The sequence below is a fragment of the Corvus brachyrhynchos genome, unplaced genomic scaffold, assembly GCF_000691975.1.
Source record: "Corvus brachyrhynchos isolate BGI_N302 unplaced genomic scaffold, ASM69197v1 scaffold105, whole genome shotgun sequence".
Lineage (NCBI taxonomy): Eukaryota > Metazoa > Chordata > Aves > Passeriformes > Corvidae > Corvus > Corvus brachyrhynchos.
The window spans coordinates 1,903,913-1,928,433 of record NW_008238452.1 but is presented as its reverse complement, the minus strand read 5'-3'; the positions used below and the strand labels follow the sequence as shown (position 1 = coordinate 1,928,433).

The 24,521-nt window shown below is 38.5% G+C and overlaps 2 protein-coding genes across 2 annotated transcripts in view; both read left to right on the top strand.

Annotated features, from left to right (window-relative positions):
- Nucleotides 1-16,645, top strand: part of INTU (inturned planar cell polarity protein) — a gene marked incomplete at its 5' end in the record, with an annotated part of 34,839 nt that extends 18,194 nt beyond the window's left edge. The window contains 13 exons of the mRNA XM_008635729.2: nt 130-333; nt 4,037-4,155; nt 4,453-4,542; nt 4,938-5,015; nt 5,808-5,997; nt 8,355-8,408; nt 9,531-9,593; nt 10,601-10,822; nt 11,198-11,620; nt 12,122-12,219; nt 12,816-13,005; nt 14,753-14,907; nt 15,761-16,645. Coding sequence (XP_008633951.2) covers nt 130-333; nt 4,037-4,155; nt 4,453-4,542; nt 4,938-5,015; nt 5,808-5,997; nt 8,355-8,408; nt 9,531-9,593; nt 10,601-10,822; nt 11,198-11,620; nt 12,122-12,219; nt 12,816-13,005; nt 14,753-14,907; nt 15,761-15,872 — 1,998 coding nt within the window. The remainder of the gene's footprint in view (nt 1-129; nt 334-4,036; nt 4,156-4,452; nt 4,543-4,937; nt 5,016-5,807; nt 5,998-8,354; nt 8,409-9,530; nt 9,594-10,600; nt 10,823-11,197; nt 11,621-12,121; nt 12,220-12,815; nt 13,006-14,752; nt 14,908-15,760) is intronic.
- A 7,537-nt stretch (nt 16,646-24,182) lies between these two features.
- The window catches only part of HSPA4L (heat shock protein family A (Hsp70) member 4 like), a 25,086-nt gene continuing 24,747 nt past the window's right edge, over nt 24,183-24,521 (top strand). The window contains exon 1 of the mRNA XM_017736891.1: nt 24,183-24,485. Within this exon, the coding sequence (XP_017592380.1) occupies nt 24,183-24,485 (303 nt within the window). The remainder of the gene's footprint in view (nt 24,486-24,521) is intronic.

Below are 24,521 nucleotides of genomic sequence, written 5' to 3'. Positions count from 1 at the left end.
CTTCATCAGTAAAGCTGAGGCTGAGAAAACCTGACCTCTTAAAGGGCTCAAGCTGCATCTGTTTCATCTGATACTGGAATGCAATTGTAAGTACAGCCTCGTTTTCACAGTAATTAATTACCTTAATAGGTTAAACTGACATTTGAAACCTCAGTATTTGAGCCCGAAGGAACTTCTCAGCAAAGGAGCAAACAGGCGCAGTCAAGTATGAACAATCTGGTTCGGCTCCTGTGGGGAGAGGACAGCTTGGACCTCCAGCAGGCTGTGCAGGATGTGCCTCACATTGTCATGTTCCTCACGCTGAAACTGGACTCTGAGACGTCCAAGGATGAGGTACGTGGCTGACTAAATAACGCTGAGCTGAAAGGTAACAACTGGCCACAGCAGCTGCTACGACATTTGATGTGAAAGGATAAATAAAAAATCCTGCTAATGGTTTGGAGTTGTGAATCATTCGTAAAATACCCATTTTGGCAGAAATAAGGCCTGGAATTCCAGGGGGGAAGAAACAGAACACTGTTGACAGACTTTTAATTGTACTTGAGCTCAGTTGAGCGCTGCTGAGCAGCAGCAGGTGAGGAGCAGGCCAGGGTGGTGATTGCACAGCCGAGGTTCGTGCCCCAGTGCCGAGCTGTCTCTCGGATGCTCACCGGGATGTTTTCAACACGCCTCTCCAATTTGAATTACGAGATCTGCCTAGTCAAAAAATTCCATCCAGCAGGAGCTATTGGCAGTCCACATCCATAATCTGTCTGGCTCCTCCTGTTTTGAAATGCTAATGTGTCTTTTCTTAGAGGGCTCTGGCATGTCTGCTGTTAGCAGGCAGCTGCTGATTCTTGCTTGGGCAGCATTTTAGAGCTCTGAAGTACTTCTCCTTTGTCCTGTGAAGCTTCCTTTCACATCTCTTTCCTTTTTGTGTTCTTCAGGAAAATTTTGCCAGTGTACATGTAAGCCACTGTAAGTTTGTGTAGATGTTGTTCAGGATGTAGCCATAGCTACAAATACTCCTCTTCACACAGGGACGCAGAGCTGAGGTTGGCCTCTTGCCCAGTCTGGAAATGACAAGTGAACAAAGTGGACTTCTTAGGAACAGACATTTAGAAAAGGACTCTTCTCCCCTTGTGTGAATTCTCAAATTTAGCATTGTGTCCCAGTGATCTTATATTATTGCTGGTGAGGAGACGTCAAACAAAGCATAGGTTTTTCCAGTCCCCAGGGACTGGGATGACAGGACAGTGATGGAGTGGGGAGCAGAAGGAAAACATTTTGCTTTCCTTAGATTGCAATACCTTTCCTTTATTTATACTGTTTTTCAACTGGTACAAGTCTACGTTCTGTTGGTGATGTGTAATAGAGAAAAAGTGTTTCAGCTACACAAAGTGGACTTCAATTTTATTTTCTTGAGACAGGGCTGGGGAGAACCCTAGAAAATTCCATGATACCGTAATATGTAGTAGCCAAGACTGGTGTGTTGTATGGATAGAACACTTATGGACAGTTGCTGTAGACTTGAAGACAAGTGTTTTCTTGACCACGTAAACTTTATGAAATATTAAAAAAAAAAATTTCAGGGCCTCTGGCTCCTCTCTGACACATGTAAATGCCTGATTGCAATTCCTGCACTTCACAGTAAATTGACTGCTGTTTTCTTGCCCCGTTGTTTCTTTACACTCTCCCAAGAAACGGGATTAATCCTGAGCATTGAGCAGAGGTAAAAGAGGGATTGTAATGCCCTTGTTGTCCCTTCACAACATGGAATAATTGTTTCCTGAGGAGTCTTGGCTGTTATGCAGCCCCAAATATGTTGAGAGATTCTTTGCTGATATAATCAAGCTCTTTATAACATTTCCTTACAAAAGAATGCTGCCTTCTTTAAGGCATTTGTCTTTAATTTCATTTTCTGAACTTCAAGCAACTTCTATCCTGTAGATGTACTGTCCCAGATTTTATTTAAACAGTACTTTAAATGAGAAGTGAAGTTATGGTACACCAAAGCCATCCTGCACAATAAAAATAAATGATCCTTTAATAAGCTGCTTTACCCATATCCAGAGGAGGCACAGTATGCAGATCACATCTGTGTAAACTATGGCAACTAGAACTTGTAAATAATTCTCCCACTTGTGCGCTTTTGGCACCTAAAATAGAATTAATGAGCTTTAAGACTTGTAAGCTCTGTCTGCTCAGCTATACAGGGAAGTAGTATTGGCAATCATTTGGGATGTGTGTATGCCTGTGAGGGGTGTCCCTATGGCAACAGTTTCTCAGTGAGTAAGGTCAATCCTGCCTGGGTTTATATTTTAGTTTAAGGTGGGTATTACAATTATACCTTATTTGTAGCAGTGTACAACACTACATCTTTGTGTTTGACCTGGTTTTGGTGATAGCATGTCTTAAAAGGAATAACGTTCATGTTCTTCCTACTGTTACTAGAAGAGTCTGTCCAGGTTTGGGGGGTTGGGTTGAGGGAGGATTTACACTTTAAGAAATGAGCTACTTGTCATTTATTAATTCCATTGTCACTGGCCTGTGACGTTTGGGCTTGCTTTGGAGACAGCTGATCTGGTGGCATGTCCTGGCCCTTGCTAAATCACTATATCCATACATGATAACAGCTCTGCCCTTTCGTTACAGTTGGCTTTTCTTTCCCTGCGAATGTGTTCAGATAATTCACAAACAAATTTTGTGTAAAGGCCCCAGTTCATAGTGAGGAGGGGGGAAAAGGCTCTTTCTAGCCCTTTGCAGTGCTGTAATTAGAAAGAGCAGGGTTTCTTCAGTTGAGGGATTGACTCCAGAAAAAAAGATCCTTGTCACTAATGAGTATTTATGGAGTTAGTTAAATTGGGTATGAATGAAGAGTTTGTCAGGTCCTTCTGTAATGAAACTTTGCATTCTTTTAGTCTTGATGAAGGAAAATTTTCCAACGGGCGTTGGCACTGGCTTAATGTGCTTAGTGACATACACAGGGAAGTTAATCATGCCTGGGTTTCGTTTGTTTGTGTAGAGGGATAATTAACTATAATCTTGGTGGTGGATATGCTTAATATTACATGCGTTATTTTTGGCCCATCATTATTTGGCAGAAAGCGATAAATGAGGTGGAATCATGTTTGCTTATTACTGTATTTTTATGGTTGCTGAAATAATACAAAATTTTTGAAAGTACTTGCATAAAAATTATTTTAAAAACATTGTTAGAAAAAGAAAAACAACTTCACAAATATTTATCTCTATGGAGCTTTAGTTTCAAGATAGCTTGTATAAGAGTATGCTGGTCGGATGTTTTGTGAGAAACCTTAATGGTGTATTTTAAAATTTGAGCATATTCATCAGTTATGTTTTATGCTATACATGTAAAGCAGCTAGGTAGGGTTATACAGAGAGACTGGAGTTTTCATATTCTTATGTCAGTTTTGAAGAGCTGTATGTCTGATGATGATTTAAGTCAGAATTTGAATATTGAAAGAACTGTACAAATACTTGGATCAGAGAATGACAGAATGGTTTGGTTGGAAGGGACCTTAAAGATCATCCAGTTCCTACCCTACAGCCATGGGCAGGGACACCTTCCACTTCCCATCCAACCTGGCCATGGACACTTCCAGGGATGAGGCATCCACAACTTCTCTGAGCAACCTGTGCCAATGCCTCAGCACCTTCACAGTAAAGGATTTCTTCCTCCCTCTTGGCAGCAGATATATTAACTGTGTACTTAAAGCTCTAAATGCAGTGATCGCACTGTTTGTCATTTTACATTTCTCCATGTAATGATGATTCTAAATAAGTGATGCTTTTCTATAAAATAGAGAATTTAAAACTGTCAGAAACATTCATGCGCATTTTAGAACTTCCCAGCATGCCCATGCAGCACACTGCTTGTTTCAATATCATATGAAAGGATATGATAAAAGATTTCATGTTTAAAAAAACCCCAACTGTTACCACAAAAAAAAGATCAGTATCTTGGTTTCTGTGGGGATTTTTTGGAGGGGTTTTGGTTTTGGTTTGCTTAACTAACAGCTAACTTTCTTCACAGCAAGAAATTCTTTATCAGTACCCCATATCTGAAGCATCCCAAAAACTGAAAAGTGTGAGAGGGATATTTCTCACACTGTCTGACATACTGGAAAGTGTTACTGGTACCGAGATTATCAGGTAAAAGCATTTGAAATGTAATTACTGTTTTATTACTTTATACATAGATGTACAGCAAACATGGGTCATGCATCAAGTTCTAGACAAAACAGAGCAACTCAACCTGTTAAGGCAGTTAACACTTCAACTACAACAGCATGCCTGAAGTTGGACTGCTCAGCCTGGATGTACATTGATTTGGGGGAATTTCTTTGTAGTGGGTAGCAGTGACTAGGATTTTTAGTTCAGTGAAATGGTTTTCAACTCCTTTATAACTTCATCGTGTTAACAGAAATACTTCTGGTTTCATTTTTCTAGTTCCTCCCTTTTCTTATGTGACAAACTGGTTCAAGTTGTTTACTGGAAAGAATCTGACAAGTTGCTCGTAATTGGCCTTCCTGAAGAAAAGTGAGTTTCAAATGAAAGGTTTTGTTTTCCTTTAAATTTTGTGTCCTCAAATCGTACTTTTCTAACAAAAAAGGCAAGAAAGGGAGGGCTTAAAGCATACTCTTTTTACTGTAACTAGTTTTTATACCTGTGATTCCACTATTTTGATTGACTTTATTCACATCTTTTATATATCCATTGTTGCAGTTTCTTTTTCATTTCCTCTGAAGAGAATAAAATCCCAGATATATATGTAAGTTAGAAAAGAGTGATATTCTAGGATTTGGTAAACTCAAATACTTTGCAGAGACTGCTGAATAACATCACTAATATTACATATTTTACACGTTCTAGGAGGACTGCTTATTCATGGTAAAGATGTTGTAACCATAGCTGTATGTTTTAATTTTTGTTAGTGTGCCACTTTCTCAGCTGAGGAACATGATTGAAGATGTTGTCAGGACCTTGACATTCATGTACAGTTCTTTGGACAGGTGAGTTCTTTCAAAAATATTTTCTTTTCAGTCACTCATATTTCATTGGTGCTCACTGAAAAAGACAAATAGTAGAATTAATTTTAATGTTTCCAGGGATTTTCTTTGCATCTTCCTTTACAGTTGTATAAAAAACAGAATTCCGTTCTTTTTGCTTTTTGGTTTCAGTCTTAACAGTAGTAAGACACTGTTTAAGCAGTCTTTGTTACTTCAGAAAGTTTTGTCCTTGATTAGGTTAAATCATTCCCATCATCTAAGTCACTGTGGATGTCAGCAGCACTCTGCAAGTGTTATCCTCTGTGTCTGTAAAACATATGTGTGTATCAGTGTTACATTTTTTACAGAGTAAACACTCTGGACTTCTCAACTCCATTTGGCAGAGTGAGTGTCTTTCTCTTCATTTGGAAATCACCCAGGAGATTTTCAGTCTGACTTTTACTTAAATAAAATTGCCCAGGTGAATTTAGTCATATTCTTGCATTTAATTCAGGGTTAATATGTGTATGCCATAGAGAAAGATAAAGAATAAATCTCAGTTTCCGAAAGGATGAGACTGATGTTTCACTCGTCTTAAATTGCTCTAAGACATCTACTATGAACTAAACCATACTGGTTTAGTTTGCTCTTTATTTGTAGGTACTGCCTGGGTATCAGTCTAGTGTTTTTTTTCCTGTTAAAAATACATCCAAGTGTAGCATCGTGCTGCAAAGAGACTTGTGTAGCACTGAGGGTTATAGAAACAAGCTGCAAATTTCTCGGTGTTATTCTAACTTGGAGTTCATGTTTGTCCAGTGCTTTTTGCCAGGTGGAAAATGTTTCTCGCCTGGATCATTTTTTCAACCTGTTCTTCCAGCGTGCCCTTCATCCTGCCAGGCTCCAGTCCAGTGCCAGCCCCAGTGCTCAGCACCAGGATTCCTGCAGTGCCCTGTTCCTAGACAGCCTCCCAGGCCTGCGCTGGCTGACACTGCCTCAGGACATCAAGGTAGCAAGGACATCCTTCTCACATCTCTCCCGGAAAACCTGTGCAGGAGAGGCCAAAAACTCCATGCAGCTGTCTTCTGCTGCTACTGTGTGATTTACCCAAGTGCTTTGCCCATCCCAGACCATCCATTTTCCTATAAAATTCAAGTTTGGAGCTACACTATCATTCCCATAGGATTGCCATTGTGAAGGTAGTTTGTAGTTTTGTAGTTTGGTGACTTTCAGAGTTATCTAGGAAGAGTATATGCAAAGCAGCCCCTGGTATGTAGCTGTATGTTTGATTTTGACCATTGAAGTATTTTGGCAGGCAGGAAGTATTATTCTAGAAGCCCATGTATTGCTCATAATTTAGGAGAGATCTAAATGGCTGTTGCAAAATCATAATAAATACCCACATGTCATTCGTTGACACCAGACAGGCACAGCTTTTCTGCACCATTTCACTGGGCCAGGTTACCTCCATGTTAGAAACCAAGTTGTGCTTTAAGCAGGAGTAAGACAACTGGTAGGTCATAGTAAATAACATTATAGCTGCCAGTTGTAAACCTCACTTACATTACTTTAATATCTGTGACTCCAGTTTAATATATGTTATTTTTGTCATGGTAGAGTTTGTTTTTTTAATGAGTATCTACTGTGATTTATTGCAAATAAAACAGCTGGGAAATTTTAAATTCAGAGTTTTCTTTCATGGAGAGACCCAAAATATTTGTAAGTTTGTAGATAACATAGTTAAGGCTAATTGTAATTATTAGAATATTATTCTAATCTGAGCTGACCATAAACTCCATTATCCAAACTTATTTCGTCAGCAACAACAACAAAAGGAAAGAACCTTGTACTCACTGAACTTCGAGGCTGCCTGATGGAAAATTAGAATTGCTTCTCAGAATGGCTCTGGGAAAGGCCCAAGTTTGGATGTTCAAAATTACTTTTCTTCTGCAGTGGCATAATTCTGTAATTTATAGGTCTTTATTTGAAGATAGCATTAACTAGGACTTTCCTGCATTTCTGATTTTTATGTTTAGTAAGACCTCAGTGTATAATTTTCATGGGAGTGTTTGGGGGGAAAGGGATGAAGGGTTAAAGTCTCTCAATTTACTATTGACAGGGTTTGCAGAATGATTTCAGGTTTGCCATGATTCAGTAAGAGTTGTCAGGGATGTTACAAGTTATAAACAGATTTCTCTTTGCTAGTGTGGCCTTCTCCCTCTTCTCCTCTAAAGGAGACTTGTCTTCTCCTTTATCTTTAGTCACAGACTGACAATTATTTAGTTCTTTCCACCTTGCCCTGTAGTTTTTTTACTATTTGTTGTTGGGGTTTTTTCCATGCTTTTTTTTGTCTCTCAAGTTTCTGTAGAGACTCTGTTGCACTTTGGTCTCCAGTTTAGCTTGCAGACTGCTTTTTTCTTATAAAATAGTAAGTGTTAAAGGGATTTTGAAAACAGCATTGCTGATACTTACAACACAGACATCACTTTCCAGAGTTCTTTGAGATCATTCACATTTGCCAGAGAACTGTTGCTGTTGCAGAAGACATTTCCAGTTAGCGTTTTGGTGAAGATCTTTATATTCTGTAAGGACTATAAAACTAAAAATGTCAGTTCTTCAGGCAGAAAGCCATTTAAATTTTGACCGAGGAAAAGCTGAGAGGCTGGTTAGTTGTTGAGTGCCAACAGGCTTGCTGACATTTCTCTGTTTGAAAACTGGCTGTATTTCAATTAGAGGCAGCCTGTTAGCACAGCCCAAGAAGTTTGTAATTACGGGATTTAGGTTCTTTTCATTAAGCAGCACATTTATGTCATGAGTTTCAGTGCCTAGGACTAAGGAAAATACTCTTAGTAAAACTTGATTTAACCAACAGCTCTTGCAGTTAGAGAAATAAGGAAGCTTAAAGCAGTTTCAGGAGAACAAAAATAACGTGTGAGAGAGTTTTGGCAACTTCCATAGGGACAAAAAACTTAAACCCATTGGATAAAAGATCTTTCTGATAACTCAGTTGGATGCAGTAGTGAGCCATGTTTGTTTCTAGACCTCGTGTTTTAAAGCACACTGAAAGTAAGAGTGACATCTCCTTTGTACCAAACACTGGGGTCAGCAGGCACACAAGCAGAAAAATTGTACAGTTCCAAAGAACAGGGGAATTGACAGCAATTAGGAAGGATTTTTCTTCAGTCTGGTATCTCCAGGTGTTCTTGATATTGGATGTTACTAATAAAAAAGAGGTGCAGATGTTTATCCACTCGCTTTGTACTTGTGAAACCCAGTCTGAGACGAGCAAGACAGAGCAAGCTGTGCTATTATTGGAAATTATTGTGTTGGAAATCTCTATTAAAAAGTGGGTTTTGAATGTTTCAGATGGAAATTGACACAGCATTGAGTGATCTGGAAGCAGCTGACTTTGCAGAGCTGGTAAACATTTTATTTTTGTTTGTATTGCAGGTATCTCCTTGTTGTCATATTCAGTGGTTTAAACACTATTTTCAAAATCCATCAACTTCTTTTAATCAAGTGGGAGTCAAAGCAGTTTATCCTGAATTTCTCTCCATGCTTAATATTTTAACATATTATAATCCTATAGGATTAGTCACTGAAAATCCATTATTTAATATAATTGAAGTCCATGGGATGATGTCTACAAAAACGCTAATTTCAACAGACGTGATTGTTGTTACATTTCATCTTTCTGTAAATAACTGTCTCTTTCTCAAGCAATTGTGAGTAAACTTGGAAACATCTATGAATCAGAATTTAATTTTCCAGTTTACAGAAAGCAATTACAAATTCTACTTATTTTTACTACTGTTAAAGGAGGTAATAGTAATTTGCTTAAGTAACTGGTGGCTGTGCAAGGTGTAACCAGATTGACCATTCAGCTTTACTTTGTAATGAAAGAGCTCTCCTGAGCTCACATTCCACAACAGTTACTTTAAACTTCTATTCCAAAGAATCCCTGCACTAAACAACCTGGATGATTATTTACAGAACTCAGTGTTTATAAGTTACAGTTAATTGCACAGAAATTGATTCCACCTACTTAAAATACAGTATATCCATATAAAAATAGTGCTACTAATGGGAGAGCACTGAGCATTAAAAGATGAATGAATGAATGGGTATCTTTTGGGTAAAATGTCAAAGACTAGAAAAAAATGCTTTAAGTTTTACTCTAGGAGGGCCCCTGGTGTCAGTAGTTATGCTAAAAGCTAGTTTGCTATTAACTGTGAGAATGAACATATCCTAACAAAAATAGTTTATGAACACAGAATAATTAAATAGGAAACTAGTTATTTTGAGCTGAAATTTTTAGAGAAAATTGTAATGACACAAAATTCAATGATGAAGGCTAAAAACTTGGTATTTCCCTTAACTGCTCGGTATTAACTGCTGCACTGGTAATAAGAGGTGGTGAAATATGAAAGTGTTAAATAATACATTGATTACAATTGAGCAGAATTAGTTCACTTGCAATTGGTAAATAAAATAAAAATGCTGAATTAAAAATTATACAGTGCTTTTTTTTCCCTCCAACAGTCTGAAGATTATTATGACATGAGAAGATTGTATGTGATTCTGGGCTCTTGTCTCTTTTACAAGGTAGTATTAATGATTAAGGCCTAAAGATTAGGAAAATGCATCTAGAAATCTAATTTAGTCTTTCAGAATCTCACAAATCTGAAATGAACATATGACTGGTTTAAGCATGTATTTCTAGTAACAGCCCTAAAACTCAAACACCATAACAGAAAAAAATCAGTGTTGGGAAATATGTACTGTATGAACAGTAAGAACAAAAATACTTCTTTAAAACTGGAATTTCTTGGTGTACAATCCAAGGATTGGAAAGACAGTAATAAGAAAGCAATAAGAGTCAGTTTAACTGACACTGTAGGATATTCTAATAGGAACTCTTTTGTTCATTCCCATTTTTTTACAGCAGGTTCTCTATTTTTAATCTGTCTTTAAATCCAAGACTTGAGAAATTGTATTGACAGCTTTTTTTCACTTTGGCCTCATTCATAACTTTATTTATCTTTGGTAAATATAGACAGTGCAATCAACAGTATAAAGAGGAAGGTAACAGCCTTTGCTGTAAGAAAACTTGCATTTTAAGGATTTTATCAGGCAATTGTTCTTTGTGCTGGGAGTGTTATGAGAGAAGTGGAACTGCACAGTATCTACCATGACAGCACTTCAGCTGTGAAGCCCTTAGTGCTGGCACCACTGTTATTCTGTGGATCTTCTTTGGAAATTTTATTAATTCCAGTAAAAGCACACTATTTTTGGAGAGGGAATTAAATGAGAATTCAAGCACCTTAACACTGTAGCAGTTTTGCAGGCTGGGAAGGCCCAGCTTGCCTTTGGTAACTTGCATATATGCTGATGGTTTTTTTGTTTAGTGTTTTGATTATTTAGATGTAGTGCAAAATCTCAGTGTTGTCTGTTGTACAACTGTACACCAAAAGGAAAGTCTGTGGCCAGAAACTTTAGGATCTCAATGCACGTGGAGCAGGGATATCTCTGTATGAAAAGTACTCTGAAGTGCCACATGGTGGTGGTGTATTTCTCACTGAACACGCTCCCTCTTCTGTGTTTAATTAAAGGGTTACTTGATTGGTAATCACTTGCCAAAGGAAGACCTTGTTGATGTGGGTTTCTACTGCCGGCATTACTGTCTGTTACCCCTGGCAGCGGAGCAGAGGATTGGGCAGTTGGTGATTTGGCGGGAAGTGTTCCCACAGCATCACCTCCAGCCATGTGAAGAGTCAAGTTTGACAGGATACAGGGAACCTGAAGCAAGATATTTCTTACTGATAGTTGGTTTGGTAAGTTAACAGCTGCAGCATGCCTGTTCTCTGAGGCTCTCTTTTGCTGTTGTGAGTTGTCTGCTGTTCACCAAGATCAACACTTTCCATGCCTTGCACTGGGTAATTTTGCAAAATACTCAAATTGTAGCTGTCTTGTGGGATAGAACTTCCCAGAGAGTAGCATTATTTATACATCTGCAAAGCTTGCAAAGTTTAATATAAATTCTCATTATTTTTATGCCTTTTCACTTCAGTTGAAAATGTTTCTACCTTCATGATCTCACATTTTCAGACAACTCATGTCAGAAATGTCTGGTTCTGTTCTTTTAAATGTGGACTTTCTTTAAAGCAAACAGCTGATGAGTTTGTAAGCAATCTTGTCTGTATTTACAGAGACACTTTGTGCTGTGTGTCCTGCTGGAGGCAGGGGGCTGTGCATCCAAAGCTATTGGGCATCCAGGGCCAGACTGTATCTACGTAGATCAGGTCAAGGCAACCATACTGCAGCTGGAAGGAATAGACGCCAGCATAGAGGAGAGGCTGGATTCTCCCTCCATTCCACCTTTAGCCTGTGCTGACTGGTTCCTTCCTGCAGCACGGGACAGGCTAGACAGCTTGAGCACCTCACCCATCCTAAGCAAGCTGCAGAATTCCTGCAAAGCAGCGAGCACTCCGGGGAGCAGAAGGAGCCTCTTCGGGGACTCCTCCCTCAGCACACGGAAGCAGAGCCCCACGAGGAGCAGCGGAGGGGCCGAGCAGGGCAGCGAAGGGCCCGTGGAAGAGGAAAGCACCAATCCACAGCCTGTGGTGGAGCAGGTCAGAGAACAGAGGCAGAGAGAATTGATAAAGTTCTGGGGGGCTTAGGGGAGAGGGCAGTTTGTTCAAACTCAAGGTAACTTTTATAAAAAGCACACTATAAAAGAATACAGTCCTTGAACTCAGTAGAAAATACTTCTGTTGCCTTGGGAAGCTCTGAGTCAGCCTCAAAACCATCACACTTTTTTATTTTATCATTGCTTGTAAATATTTGGGGATTTCACATGACTGAAGTGGGCACAGCTGTGTTAAAAAAAAAAAGTAGCTATAATTGGAGAATATCTCCAAAATAACCGATGAAAACTAATTGCTGTACAGTTGTACAACTGCTTCTAACCAAGTTTAGTCTAAAATAGGCTGTAAAATACATTTATATAAACTGATGTAACTGTTTGGGCCTTATTAAAAATGCTACATTGTCATCTTCTTTCTGTTGGTTTGATTTTGTTCTTTCTTTAGCTGTGTGTTCTCTGTTAGTTCATCTATCTGCTTGTTTTTCAGGCCACTAGGAGAAAACACACCCTGCCAAACCCATTGCATTCAGGAAACCTTAAAAAGAACCCTTCCGAGAAAGATACAGAATTTCTTAATTCTATCAAGTAAGAAATTATTTTTTATTAAGTATTTCATTTTTTAGGCCATGCTTGGATTTTTTTTTTTAATATACACAGATCACAGAAGTCCCCACATTATTTTATTCCAACCAAAGCTTTGTTATGCAAGGATTATCAGAAGTGAATCTGTTAAACTGAGAGCTTAATTAAACATTAAAATTTGAAATAATACGATGAAAGGCAAATGTTTCTGAATAATTTGTCAGTATTGTGCACACATCCCACATCTGTGTGACCTTGGAATTTCAAACAGAAGTTTCTGGACCACACATATCCAAACCTTGTGCCTCCGTATTGCCTTTAGGTAGGTGTACAATGAACAAAGCTTTTATTTCTCTTTCCTTTTTCTTTTTTGGAGACATCTTTTGAGAACACAAGTGTACCACAGTTTTTAATTTGTTGGTTTTTTAAATTGACAGTCAAAATTAGCAGGATTTCCTTGGTGTAGAGGTAGGAACCTTTTGAATGCCTGCATCCATTTTGTACTCTACTGTAGCTAGAAAAACAATTCTGTCTTAAGAAACAGAAGTTGTAAATTATTTTATATTTTTTAATTAAATGAATTCTCCAATATTTTTAAGGTTGACATCTGGTCCTGAGAATACCCTCTTCCACTATCTGTCTTTGGAGACGATGCAAGGAATCTTTATTACTCCAACTCACAAAGAAGTAGCACATCTCGGTGGCTCCATCCACCCCCAGTTAATTGAGAATTTCTACCAGTGCTGCCTTTCAATTCGTTCCATTTTCCAGCAGTCCATGAGGAAAGAGGTAGGGAAACTTGGATTTCTCTCTGTCCAATCACATTCTCAACTCAGTATTTCAAGGTTGTTTTCACTTCATTATTTCAGTGGTTCATGAGCAGCTGTATTTGCATGTCTGCAGACTCTAAACCAAAGTGGAATACCGTCTGTCAGCTGTATTTTTTAGATCCTAAAGTGACAATTCAAGTGAGTTAAGTGAGAAAAGGGGAAATAACAGTACAAGTTGAATGAAGGCAAGTTTGCAAATAACAATATATATAATTTTTCTCAATGTTTCTTTGATGTTACTGAAGAAGACATTTCTGGCTAGACCCATGTGCCTCGTAAATCTAGGAATTTTTAAGTGTTAAAAATATGTGTTGATTTGGTGGATTGGTCACATGACACTGGGGTTTGACTGAGTAGGGCTTTGGCAATGAGCCATGTATTCTGGGCATTTCTGTTGGGAGATGCAGAAACCCAAAAGCAAGCAGAGAGAATAAATGAGTATTTCTTACCGTCAATTGCCTTTGGCTACAGCCATTAAATAGACACTTTATAGCTGAAGCCATAAAACTGAGTTCATTCTGCTCTGAGAATCAGAAATAACTGATGAACACATCTCTTTCAGTGAAATTTGGGGTAGTCTTTTGCATATTGGCTCCAGCAATTAATGCTGAAATTGGCAGGCTGTATTATGGCACAAGGAGAATGTAAAAGAATAACCAGAAAATTGCCTTGTTCATAGTGCATGACAAAAAAATCAAATACAGAAATGTACTATTATATTGCATATTCTTTGTCATCTGGTAAATACTGTTATGGTTTAGGATTCAGAGAACTGCACCAGTAATGCAAAGTTACTGTAAACTGATGAATAATTAATTTAGCCTCACTTTCTGACAACTGAAAATTCACAGTTAAACTTCTAAACATGTACAGGAATCTCGAATAAATCTTAAATTGAGCAAAAGTAAGCTCTGTAGTTTTAAACCCCAAAATACAATGTTTTGACCATCTTTTCCAGATCTTCAGCCCCCACACCTTCAATACTGTAGGCAGATTGAACGATGTGGTTTCTGCTTCTGCATATGGCAGACAGAAGTTCCTTGAGTTGTTTCCTAAGAAAACCTTTTCTTTCATCTTCGAACCAACTGATTGTAGCAGGAGTTTCCCTGGCAGATCCACAGATGAGCTGGAACTTTTGCAAGGTTTATTCAAAAGCTCTGTACAAAACAGAGCTCTAAAAGCTCGAGAAAACACAAAAATGTCTTTATTTTCTGTGCTCTTATGTCCTTGTACTGGTTAAGAGTCAGAAAATGCTCTGAGCAAAGTGCTTCAGCTGTTCATTTACAAAAAGAAATTCCTGCCTGGCCAAGTTTATTCAATAGACTCTTACTATCACAGTTCTTAATTAGGGAGGCACACAGAGGAGGAAAGGTGAGAGCTTTAGCTGTTGAAACACACTTTTTTAAAGACCTGTAGTATCTCAGATGTCTTTTTAGAAAAACAGTGTTTAACTAGAAGGGAAAAAAAGTCAAAAAAGGGAGCATGTGTCTAATTCCAGCTTGTGTAACAATTGAAAAGCCTTTTGATGCCAAAGTAAAAAAACTGTGGAGAAAAGAATCATGAGAGCAAGTTAGTTGTTCTAAGCCTGGCTTTTTGACAGCAGTATCATCCATCAGAGAGTCCTGAAGAAATCACATGGTTATCTTTGCTCGTGTTTATGTCAGAATGTTTCATTCTCTACTAACATTTCACCAGTCATTTTACAGAAAAAGAAAAAGGCAGGCAGTGGGATTTCAGAATTGAGTAAGGCAGCTGAGGACCCAGATCTGGTAAGAGAACATGGACTTCTGTTTGAGTGCTCTCCTGAAAACTGGACTGACCAGAAGAAACCACCACCAACAATGAACTACTGGGTTGTGGGGTAAGTTTATAGAAAAATTTCACCTCCAGTTTTTCATTTTGACTGTGCCACTGTGTTCTTTAAAGATAAATTTAACTGTAGCACATCACAGGAATACTTGAGCTGAGTGACTGAGGTAGCTTTAATTTAAGGGGACTGGGAAGTTGCATTGGTGTGAATTTCCACCTTTAACAATTGCTGAGTCAGTGATACAAACAAGTGAGGTGAACAGTTATAATTACTGGAGAGGCTTTTCCTTTGGGAAGGAAGATGTTTAAAGAGAAAAAAGAAAAAAAATTGTTTCCCACCCTGAATGTACATAGTTGCAGTTTGTGTGGGAAAAATTAAAATATTTAATTAAAATATTAAAAAATGTTTACGCTACTGTTGGTATCTTTTGAAAAATAATTATAATGCTACACAAGGTTATGCACAGGTATTAACAGCTTTTCTATTTTAGCTCTTTCCCCAGAAGAGCTCATTGGATTAATATGTGGGAATGTAACTACCCAGATGTTATTAAGTTTAAAAATCAGTAAATACATGAATCCTGGGCCTTGCTCCCAAGGACCTTGATTTCACCTTGTAGACCAGACAGACCAGTACCACAGAAGATCCTGAAAACCGGGAGATTTTTTCCTCTACACAGCCTGAAAAAAACTGAGTAGAGAATAGCTTGATTTAAAAATCCAACGTATTGAAAGAGGTAAAGTAACACAGGACAGACATCGAAATTTGCCAAGTGTCTTACACAGCAGCTTGTTTTAACTCCCTACTGAAACCTCACAGTACAACTAGAATCTACCATTTGAGGAGAAAAAAATAACACCTGTGATGGTTACCTTCTTTTTGTTCTTTCTTTTTTTCTCCCCAGGAGACTCATTCTCCACCCCAAACCTCAGGAGTGTTATGTCTGTTTCCATGACTCCGTGACAGAAGCTGCTGTGGAACTGGCCTTTAAACTGTCCTTTGGCTTAGCTACATAGATGAGCTTCCTGCACACTCAGGCATCCTGCATGGGGGTGTTAATTCTTTAGAGCATCCCATATAAAGGGAAATGAACTCCCTTTGGGTGCCACCATGGGGTATCTTTGAAAAGCTTTAAAAAAATCAAATACCTTGTGGTATGGCTCAGTGTTTAAAAGTTTAAAATGAAATTTAAAACTTCAGTGGTGATTCTAATGAGCTCATCAGTTGAATACTTAAAAATATTTCAGAGAACCAAAGTTCTTATTTTTATATGCTATCACTGTTTCTTATCCTGGTCATAACTTTATTATATGAAAACACCACATAATTTGTGCATTCACTGCTGTTCAGTGTACAATATGCAACATAAAATGGTAAGCTGATCCTCAGAGTACTCTCTGAACATGGAAATTGGATGGAGGAAGAAAAAAGTTTTCCAATTAGTTAAAATATTGCACCTCTGAGGGCCTGAAAAATACTGAATGTTTTCAGTAGCATTGTGTTAATAAAGCAGAGAGAAACCTTTTCGACAATTCCTGGCACTTAGCCTCACAAAACTAATGGTTTATCATTTTTGCTCTCCTGCACACTCGAGGACTATAGTGTGGCTGATGTTTACTTGACTCCATGAGTTTTAACTATAAATAATACTTTTATTTGTTAAAATGCAATTTTGAAGACACAAAGAAGGATGGGGGAGGGCAGGGTGGTTTTAAGACTTATGCATGGACTTGGCATATTTTATATTCGTAATTTCATAATAAAAATCTATATTTGTTAAAGAATAGTAGAGCATTAATTTTGTATTCTTTTTTTACTTAATGCATTTTCTCTTTTGTTTTATTATTTTATTCTACTTGCTTGTCATGAGTGCTTTTCCTAAAATGCATACTAGACTTGCATTTTAAACAATGGGATCAAAAGGTTTAAGTATTTGGGAAAGCAAATTCAATTTCATGGCTTCTCATGACCAAATCTTTAGATCTTGTTTTCACTAGTAGATGACACTGTTTGGGGTGCCTCTAAAACAGTCAATCAAAGGCTTGCAGTGCTCACAGAGTGATTCACAGCTTGTCTTGATCACTCAGCAGTTGCTTTAGTTCCAAGCAGCAGAAGTCTGAGGCCTGAAGTGCAAGCATATGATTGAAGACTTAGCTAATCAGCTTTCTCCAGGATTTATGGTTCCTAGCAGATGAGCAATAGTAGTTCAGTCTGAGGCACACAAACCACATCAGTAATGTGTTAGCTGTGTTCCCCCTGTATAAATCAAGTGATGATGCGAGAGTTACCCTGTTACACCTCTTAAAAGTCTAAAATATGTGAGGTTTGGCTATTGGATTTCCTGGTAGATGGAAGAAGGAACGTGGAGGAAAGCAAGCAGTCTTTGCTGCAGCGCTTGTAGCTGTTTATCTTGGTGTCCAGGAGAACCCTTTCTTTCATTTAGAAGAATACTGTAATTTTTAAAGTGCCACCAAGTTTGTAATACCTGTATAAGCCATCTGGCATTGCTCTAATATGGAGTGGGAGCACCCTCTCTGGCAGCCAAAATGCGTAGGGAGGCTGCTTCAGGAGAGCCATGTCTGCACAGTCCTGGAACTACTCTGCTCTCTTGCAGTTTCCATAGGTATCCCTGGTCCTAGAAATGGATGAAGTAAGGAAGTTAAAAATCTGAGCTATTTCTCATGTTACTGATGTTTCACTCGTAGTTTGAGATTTTTCTAGAGCTAACACCAAATTCATACGCTGTTGGTAAATTTCAAGATCAATCTGGATTTCCAAAAACAAGTGCTTGAAAAAGAAAGGTCCTGAAAAGAAAGATTTTAGGCCTTTGTTGCAGCTCATACCAAATAGAAGAGATATTGTACAATATTCTTGGTTTAGTATAAGCTTTGGAAATTTTAAAATCTCTAGTTATTTTTAAAGTTCCATTTCTTTCTCTGCAGAGTTTTTGGCATTGGTGGTCTGGCAAGTGTTACACAGTACTTCTCAACACAAGCTCTAAAGGTTTCTTTTAAGGACAAATGCAAATACATTTTTGTGTCCAAAGAGGACAAAGGAAAACAGGTAAAAATAATCTGCATATTAGTTTTGATAAACAAACTAGATCTGGTCAAGAGCTGTGCAGTTCTTTCCCTCAGCATGCTTGGTAATTAGGGGTGGTATATTGATAAGGTTTTGTAATAAGCTTATTTTATAGCAAGAGAAAGAGGCAGGTTTGCTGTGTAGCTTATTGTTGCAGGAATAAAATCTGGGTTTTGATCTTAAATGATAAATGACTTAGTGCAGTGCCTGTAAATGTCCTTCCATTCAGATGGATTCTTGAAAGGCATACAGGTCTACTCCCATGGAATTAATTACAAGAAATCTTGGTCTTGGAATAGGAAATGTTGATACTGGCATTTGGCAAATTACTTGAAATTCATTCATATCAGCAGAATGGAAAATAAATTCTTCATATCTGATTTGTTTAGTGTGAAAATAGATGGAAAATCTGCTTCATTTGTCTCTGTCTTAGGTTATCTCTTTTAGGATTTCTTTGATTAGGTTTTGATAATGTAAACATAATCCAGTGTTCTGTGATTTCTCTTGCTGACAGTTCTTTACTACAGTGCCAGAAAGTTTTCTTGCCACAGGCTTTTCTGGTAGTGCTGACCAGGAGGAATTCTGTCAGTCACTAAAGTTAGATTAATCTCCTGGTATCACATGCAAATTCTTAAGCAGTCCTTTTTCAATTACAGTCATTTTTTATGTAAAGAGTTTAAGGTTATTTCCTTTCTTTTCTTACAGTGGAAAAAAGTAAAACAGGTATTGTTTAAATAACACTGTTTATAGTTCTTAAAATCTCCCTCCTGGAAGTGCTTCCAGATGCCTTACATGTGTATGAGCTTGTGACTCAAATTTTAGAAACATTCCATGAATAACACTCAAGATTAATTTCCTTAGAAGTACAATATTTAGCAAAGTGGCATATCCATTGTTGAAGCTCAGGGTCTTTGGATGCTTTCTTCCATGTTCTGTTCAGGGCAGGAAATGGGATACTACAGCTGCAGAGTTGTTACCAAAGTGGCAAATAAGAAGTGATTTTGGGTACATCCACATGGTCTGCATTTACTACACGAGATGTAGCCCTGATGCAGTTAAGGCCAACACAGCTAAGTCAGATATCACCACTACAAATTTATGTCAAATGGTTCTTCTACAGTGATCAGCTTTTACAAGTGAAAATTTAAAAAACTATTTAAATTTAAAAAATTAAATTAAAAAATTTAAAAAAATTTTAAAATAGCTCAAGTATAGGAATTGCTCTGAGACTGCCACAAGATCCACTGAGATCAGCTCAGAGCATGGTGCTAATTCTGGGAAGGCAGTGAAATCTCTGAAGTGGCAGTGCCAGGTTTACCTGATGTGCCTCAGGTATTTATATTTACTTCATTCTAATGGCAGACCAATGCACAGTAGTATTAGAATAGTTTCTGTTACTTAAAAATTTACAATTACAACCATAAAAGGAATAAGAAATATACAATCTTCAAAGAAGAGGATGGAGTAGAGGGAAAGAAAATTCTCTGGAAACAGTGCTGTAGCATAGCTCTCAGTTCTGCATTTGTTTAGACTCTGTAGGGAGAAGTTTTAACTGCATTTTGCCAACTTGGGGTACAGAAACCAGAGGAGTTTGGTTTTTTGCTAACTTAATGGCATTACGGGGTGTCATTTAAAGAGTTAATGACCATCCTTGTTCTGTATCAGGAGTATCAGCTGAAGATTTTCTCAACTGAAGATGATTTTTGGGTAGTTTATGTCTCTTGATACATTTCATTCATTCAAATAGGTGAAATTAATTTCCTGGAAAGTGTGTCTGGAAGGCTTGGCAGTACAGAGGGGAATCTATGGCTCTTGGCTTTCCTGATTTTCCTGTAATGGACAACTTAACTCTGGTTCTTGTCTGTGCAAGGTTATCCCAGGAATTGGCTGCTTTGCTTCACCTGTTGCTCCCTATGCCTTGTACTTGAGCTGAATTAATAATTTTGTGATGCCTGTGGTATAAGCAGGTGTGCAGTTTGTAGCTCTTCCTTCAAAGGTTGGTTTATTGCCTGCCATGTTTTCACCTGTAAAGAATCCCAAGAGATGGAAACTGATGAAAAATCTACACATATAATTTTAACTTTTTTAACTTCATCACACAGATTTTTTAACTTTTGCTCCACACTATGGAAAAGCTGAAACAAGTAACGCTTCTCATACATCTGAGTAAGAATGTGTGGGGAAGAAGTGAAAGCATGGTATTTTATAGGAAAAATTCTTCCCAGAGAAAGGGCAAGAGAATTCATACATAAGGGTTCTGCCGAATGACAGCAGCACTGGAATGGTAGTTATTTGACCTGGAAAGTGTTTCAGCAAATGGAAGTCACTGAATGTTTGAATACAGTCTTCACGTCTCTATGCTTTGTTAATAAAGAGACAAAGCAATGATCTCCTCTGTTTAAATGCTTCAGTATGCAAGCAGTTTGTACTGAAAAGCAGGGTGTCTGCAATGCATGACAATGTGCATACATTTCTTTTCTATTAGGTGCTGCTGAGCAACAGTTCCAGGAACTGGGGACTGCATTATTAAAATTGCAAAGACAGATGGACTTCCTGGCCTCTACAGGGATTGAGTGGTTCAGTACAGGGAATTGTTGCACACCAGGCCTTCTGTTTTGGATGTTATGACACCATTAAGGTAGCTTTTACAAACAGAAATGAACACATTTTAAATCTTTATCATCACATTTATTATGAACTAATGAGGGTGTTAGCTACAGCTTTTCCATTTACAGTTATTTGTGCTCAACAGACTATTACTGAAGAGCCAAGTCATTCTACAGTAGGATTAACAGAACAGAATTTATCAAAATTACATTTTTTATCTACTGGATTTGATGTGCGTTTTACAGAACTTGTAGAGGATTCCACTTTTGTTTTGTAAAAGTATGTTCAATTCACAGCTTGGTGAAGGCTTTCAGTAGAAAACTAGGATTGGTTTTCCTTTTCCTACTCAGAGCCAGATATTTGGAGTAGGACAGGTTTGTGGGTAGAACAATTTAACTAAGGAGTTCAGTAGCATTTGAAGTACATATAATAATACAAATTCTTGCTGTGAAGATTATCTTCAAGCAAATAAAAAAGCACCACAAAAATGCTCTTGAGAAACCAGGACCTCGTTCCCTGCATCCCTGAGGAAGTTCTGCCATCCGATAATAGGAAAGAGTTGTTAGTTCCAAAGTGTTTCTATGCTTTGTTTCAAGGATCTCCTCTCGGTATTCCAGGAAGTCAAAAGAAAATCTGAATAAATGTTGGCATAGAACTTGCTTAGGTCATTTCAAAAAATCCCAGGGATACTTAAATTCTTACATAATGCCCTGCATACCTCTGGTCATCTGCCCTAAACACCAGAAACCTTGAAGCTTGCCCCATTAGCACTACTGATGTCTTCCTTCCAGACTAAATGTGATTTCACTGTTTCGTGCTTTATCTGCTCCATGAGCAGCAGCCCTGCAGTTCATGCTGGTTTTACTTCAGAGTGCTGTGCCTCTTGAGGCTTTACCAAAGAATTGCCTCTGTTTCTGGTCATCAGCTTACCACTAGGATGGAGAAGAGTATCAAGATGATTAAAAACATAAATTGTAATAATTTTGAGTAAGAGAATGGGTTTACTAGCACAAAAAATGAGAATGAGAGGATTTATCTATTTTGTGGATGTATAAAGGTATTTTGTGAGTGATCCTTGTTTCATGTTGTTCTGAAGGTACAAATTAAGCTGATTAGCACGATTTTAACAATTTCTTATCATGTGGCTTATTCTGATCCAAGTGGAGGCCTTGAATTAAATACAGCACCTGTTATTTCTCCAGTTAAGACTGTATTTTCCAGATGGGATAACTTTCTGAAAAAACAAGCATACTACAGTTGCTGCTTTCAGCAAAACTGGTTTCTGTCAGCTAAGCAGCAAAAACCATTATTAAATAGCCTTTCATTTGCATATATTCACATTGATCCAAAACAAAATATGCTAAATGCTCTTCAGCTATGTTACTACACTTATTTATATTGATCACGTGAACATACATTTCGTATGTTTGAATCACAATGGCTTAAAATAGACAAGACTGTCTTTCTGCCATTACGGAGAACCTAGAACCTTACCTTGACATTGCAAGTGGATTTGATTTCAGATGTGGCTAGGTTAAATCTTCAATATTAGTTTAAAAAAAAAGTATCTTCTCTCCACTAGAATTTGACATAATGAGAGGGATTTGGATTTGTCTCTCCCAAAAAAAAGTGTGCATGTTTCCCAGAAAAAAGTGTACATGTTTTTGCTAGTGAAGACAAAAAACCAGTACTGGTTCCTAATACAGCCTTAGTATGTTTTAGAGGACTCTATTGATCACTAGTGAACTGCAATCTACTTGGTACAAAACTATTTCAGTCATACCAAAGAAGGAAACAAAAAATGAGCTGTGCAACTTTTAATAGCATTGAAAGAATTCAGAGCACCCTTAGCACTGGAGTGACCTCATTTAATTCCTAAGCCTTCTACTTGCCCAGTAGAGCTTAAAAGAAGCATCAGAAGAAGGATCACAGCCTTTCTAAATTTAGCCATTGGTACCAGCTAACAGAGCGTGACACCAGATAAATATTTACTAGTCAAAAGATCACTCCTTTGGAGTGATCCATTAGGAAAAAATGGTGTCCTTTACTACAGAAAGACCAATGAATCCAAGAAAATACTTACTTGCCTCTTGTTTGAAATTCTCAATGTTTCCATTTTGTTCATACTAAAACAACATTGAAAAGGCTCTTACCTGGCTGGCAGCATTTTAAGCCAAACACAGCCCAAAAATATAGAGACCCAAGCACTTAGAGATCTGGAACACTTAGTGCAGTAATTCTTGAGCAAATTAAAAATGGCTGAGGATTTTTCTCAGTATTGAGGCTAAATCTGAGCATGTACATAAATAAGAAGATTCTTGCTTTTATTTCTGAGGTAATAATTTTCAAGAGGGAAGGACCAAGCTTTGTGGAGTATTGATAACTCAGGATCCAAAAAAAGCATTTAGGAGGCCCTTATTTAAATGTCTGGTTTCAAAGAAATTACATAAGTAGCAGCATTCCTAAGATTTCACTTCAGCCTTTAAGTTTGACAAGAAACCCTTAGCTCAGACTCTGTACAGATTTTTTTTTTTTTTTTTTTGCTTCTGAAAAATCAGATGTGATCCACAGGCCAGGAATTGGAAAAGACTCAGTCCCAAGGTTGCTACAGTGGCAGTCGATGATGAGAGGGGGGATATGCTCAGGCAAGTCTGTGGCTTTCTCTGAGTTTTGTTCATCCTGGCAGACGGGGCATCAGCGTGACATTGAAGCACACAGACAAGACTTCTATGAAATGCCTCCAAGAGTTTGGCTTACCCTGTTTGTGCTCTCATCTCCAAGTCTTGACAACGCAAATAAAAAGTCCATTGGCACTCTGGTTTTAGGAATGCCTGCACACATCTGCTCCTGAGTGCAGCTTCAAACCAGCTGGCTTGGGTTGCACAACTACACAGGAGCATTTGCATTTAATCTCTTTGCCCCCGAGGTTTCCATTCAGTCAGGAGTCAGCCTCAGGTGGTGCTGCCATACCTTGAACCACTGTTTTTCTAACAGGGGTGGAAAGAGCAGAGCAGAAACTGGAGGCTGGGGATCTGCCTCCCTGGCTACTGTCGATGGGACTGGGCCTGGTTTGCCTTTCTGATCCTAGCCCTAGCAGGTAAAGTGAGATAAATGCAGATAGCACAACAGTAGCTGTGTTACAAATAATTCTGTGTACCAGTGGTTTCTCTTGCTTCTGGAGGTTTTACAGGAAAAGGACATGTTTTCACTAGGAAAATTCTGGTTGTTTAGTAGACCATTGAAACCCTTACAAATGGGAGAGATAATCAAACTCTCTTGACAGGGATGTTAAACTAGTTTAGTCATTTTGTGCGTATTTTTAATCTCTCCAGTGGAACAAAACTGCAGTGCAGTGTCACATGCTGTGTCACAAAGACGTCACATTGCTGTGTGAAACAAAGTGTCATTTTTAGAAGCAAATAAATACTTAGGGAACTTTTCCAGCCTGTACGTTTGTTTTGTGGCGTTTCAATCCACAAATACTCGATACCCATGAAACGCGGGGTACGTAGAGATACTTGGGGTTCAAGACGATTTTCTTCCCCAGGAAAGGAAGACAAACGAGGTTGTTTCTGGAAATACACCGGTCTCAACCCCAACCGGGGACAACTCTTCCATAGGTGTTGGCAGTGGGCGGAATGAAGGACTCGACGGTCCCAACTCTGCCTGTCCCTGGCACCAGCAGGCACCAGGAGCCATCCCCACCTCAGTGCCGGACACAGATGCCTGGGCCTAACTGGGCTTTCACCACAGGGCTCATCCTATGCCTCGGCCCTTTAGGGTTCTCCGGTTCCATCTGCTCCAGGAGCCGGGGTCTGCCCCCTCCTCGCGGCAGGTCCGTGGCGGCTCACTCCAAGCACGGCTGTGCTAATGGCCCCGATCGCCGCTCCGCACTAATTGCTCCGGATCGTTATAATCCCATTAACTCGGCCCATGTGGCAGTGACAGGAGCGGCAGGGGGGGGCGCCGCACCGCCT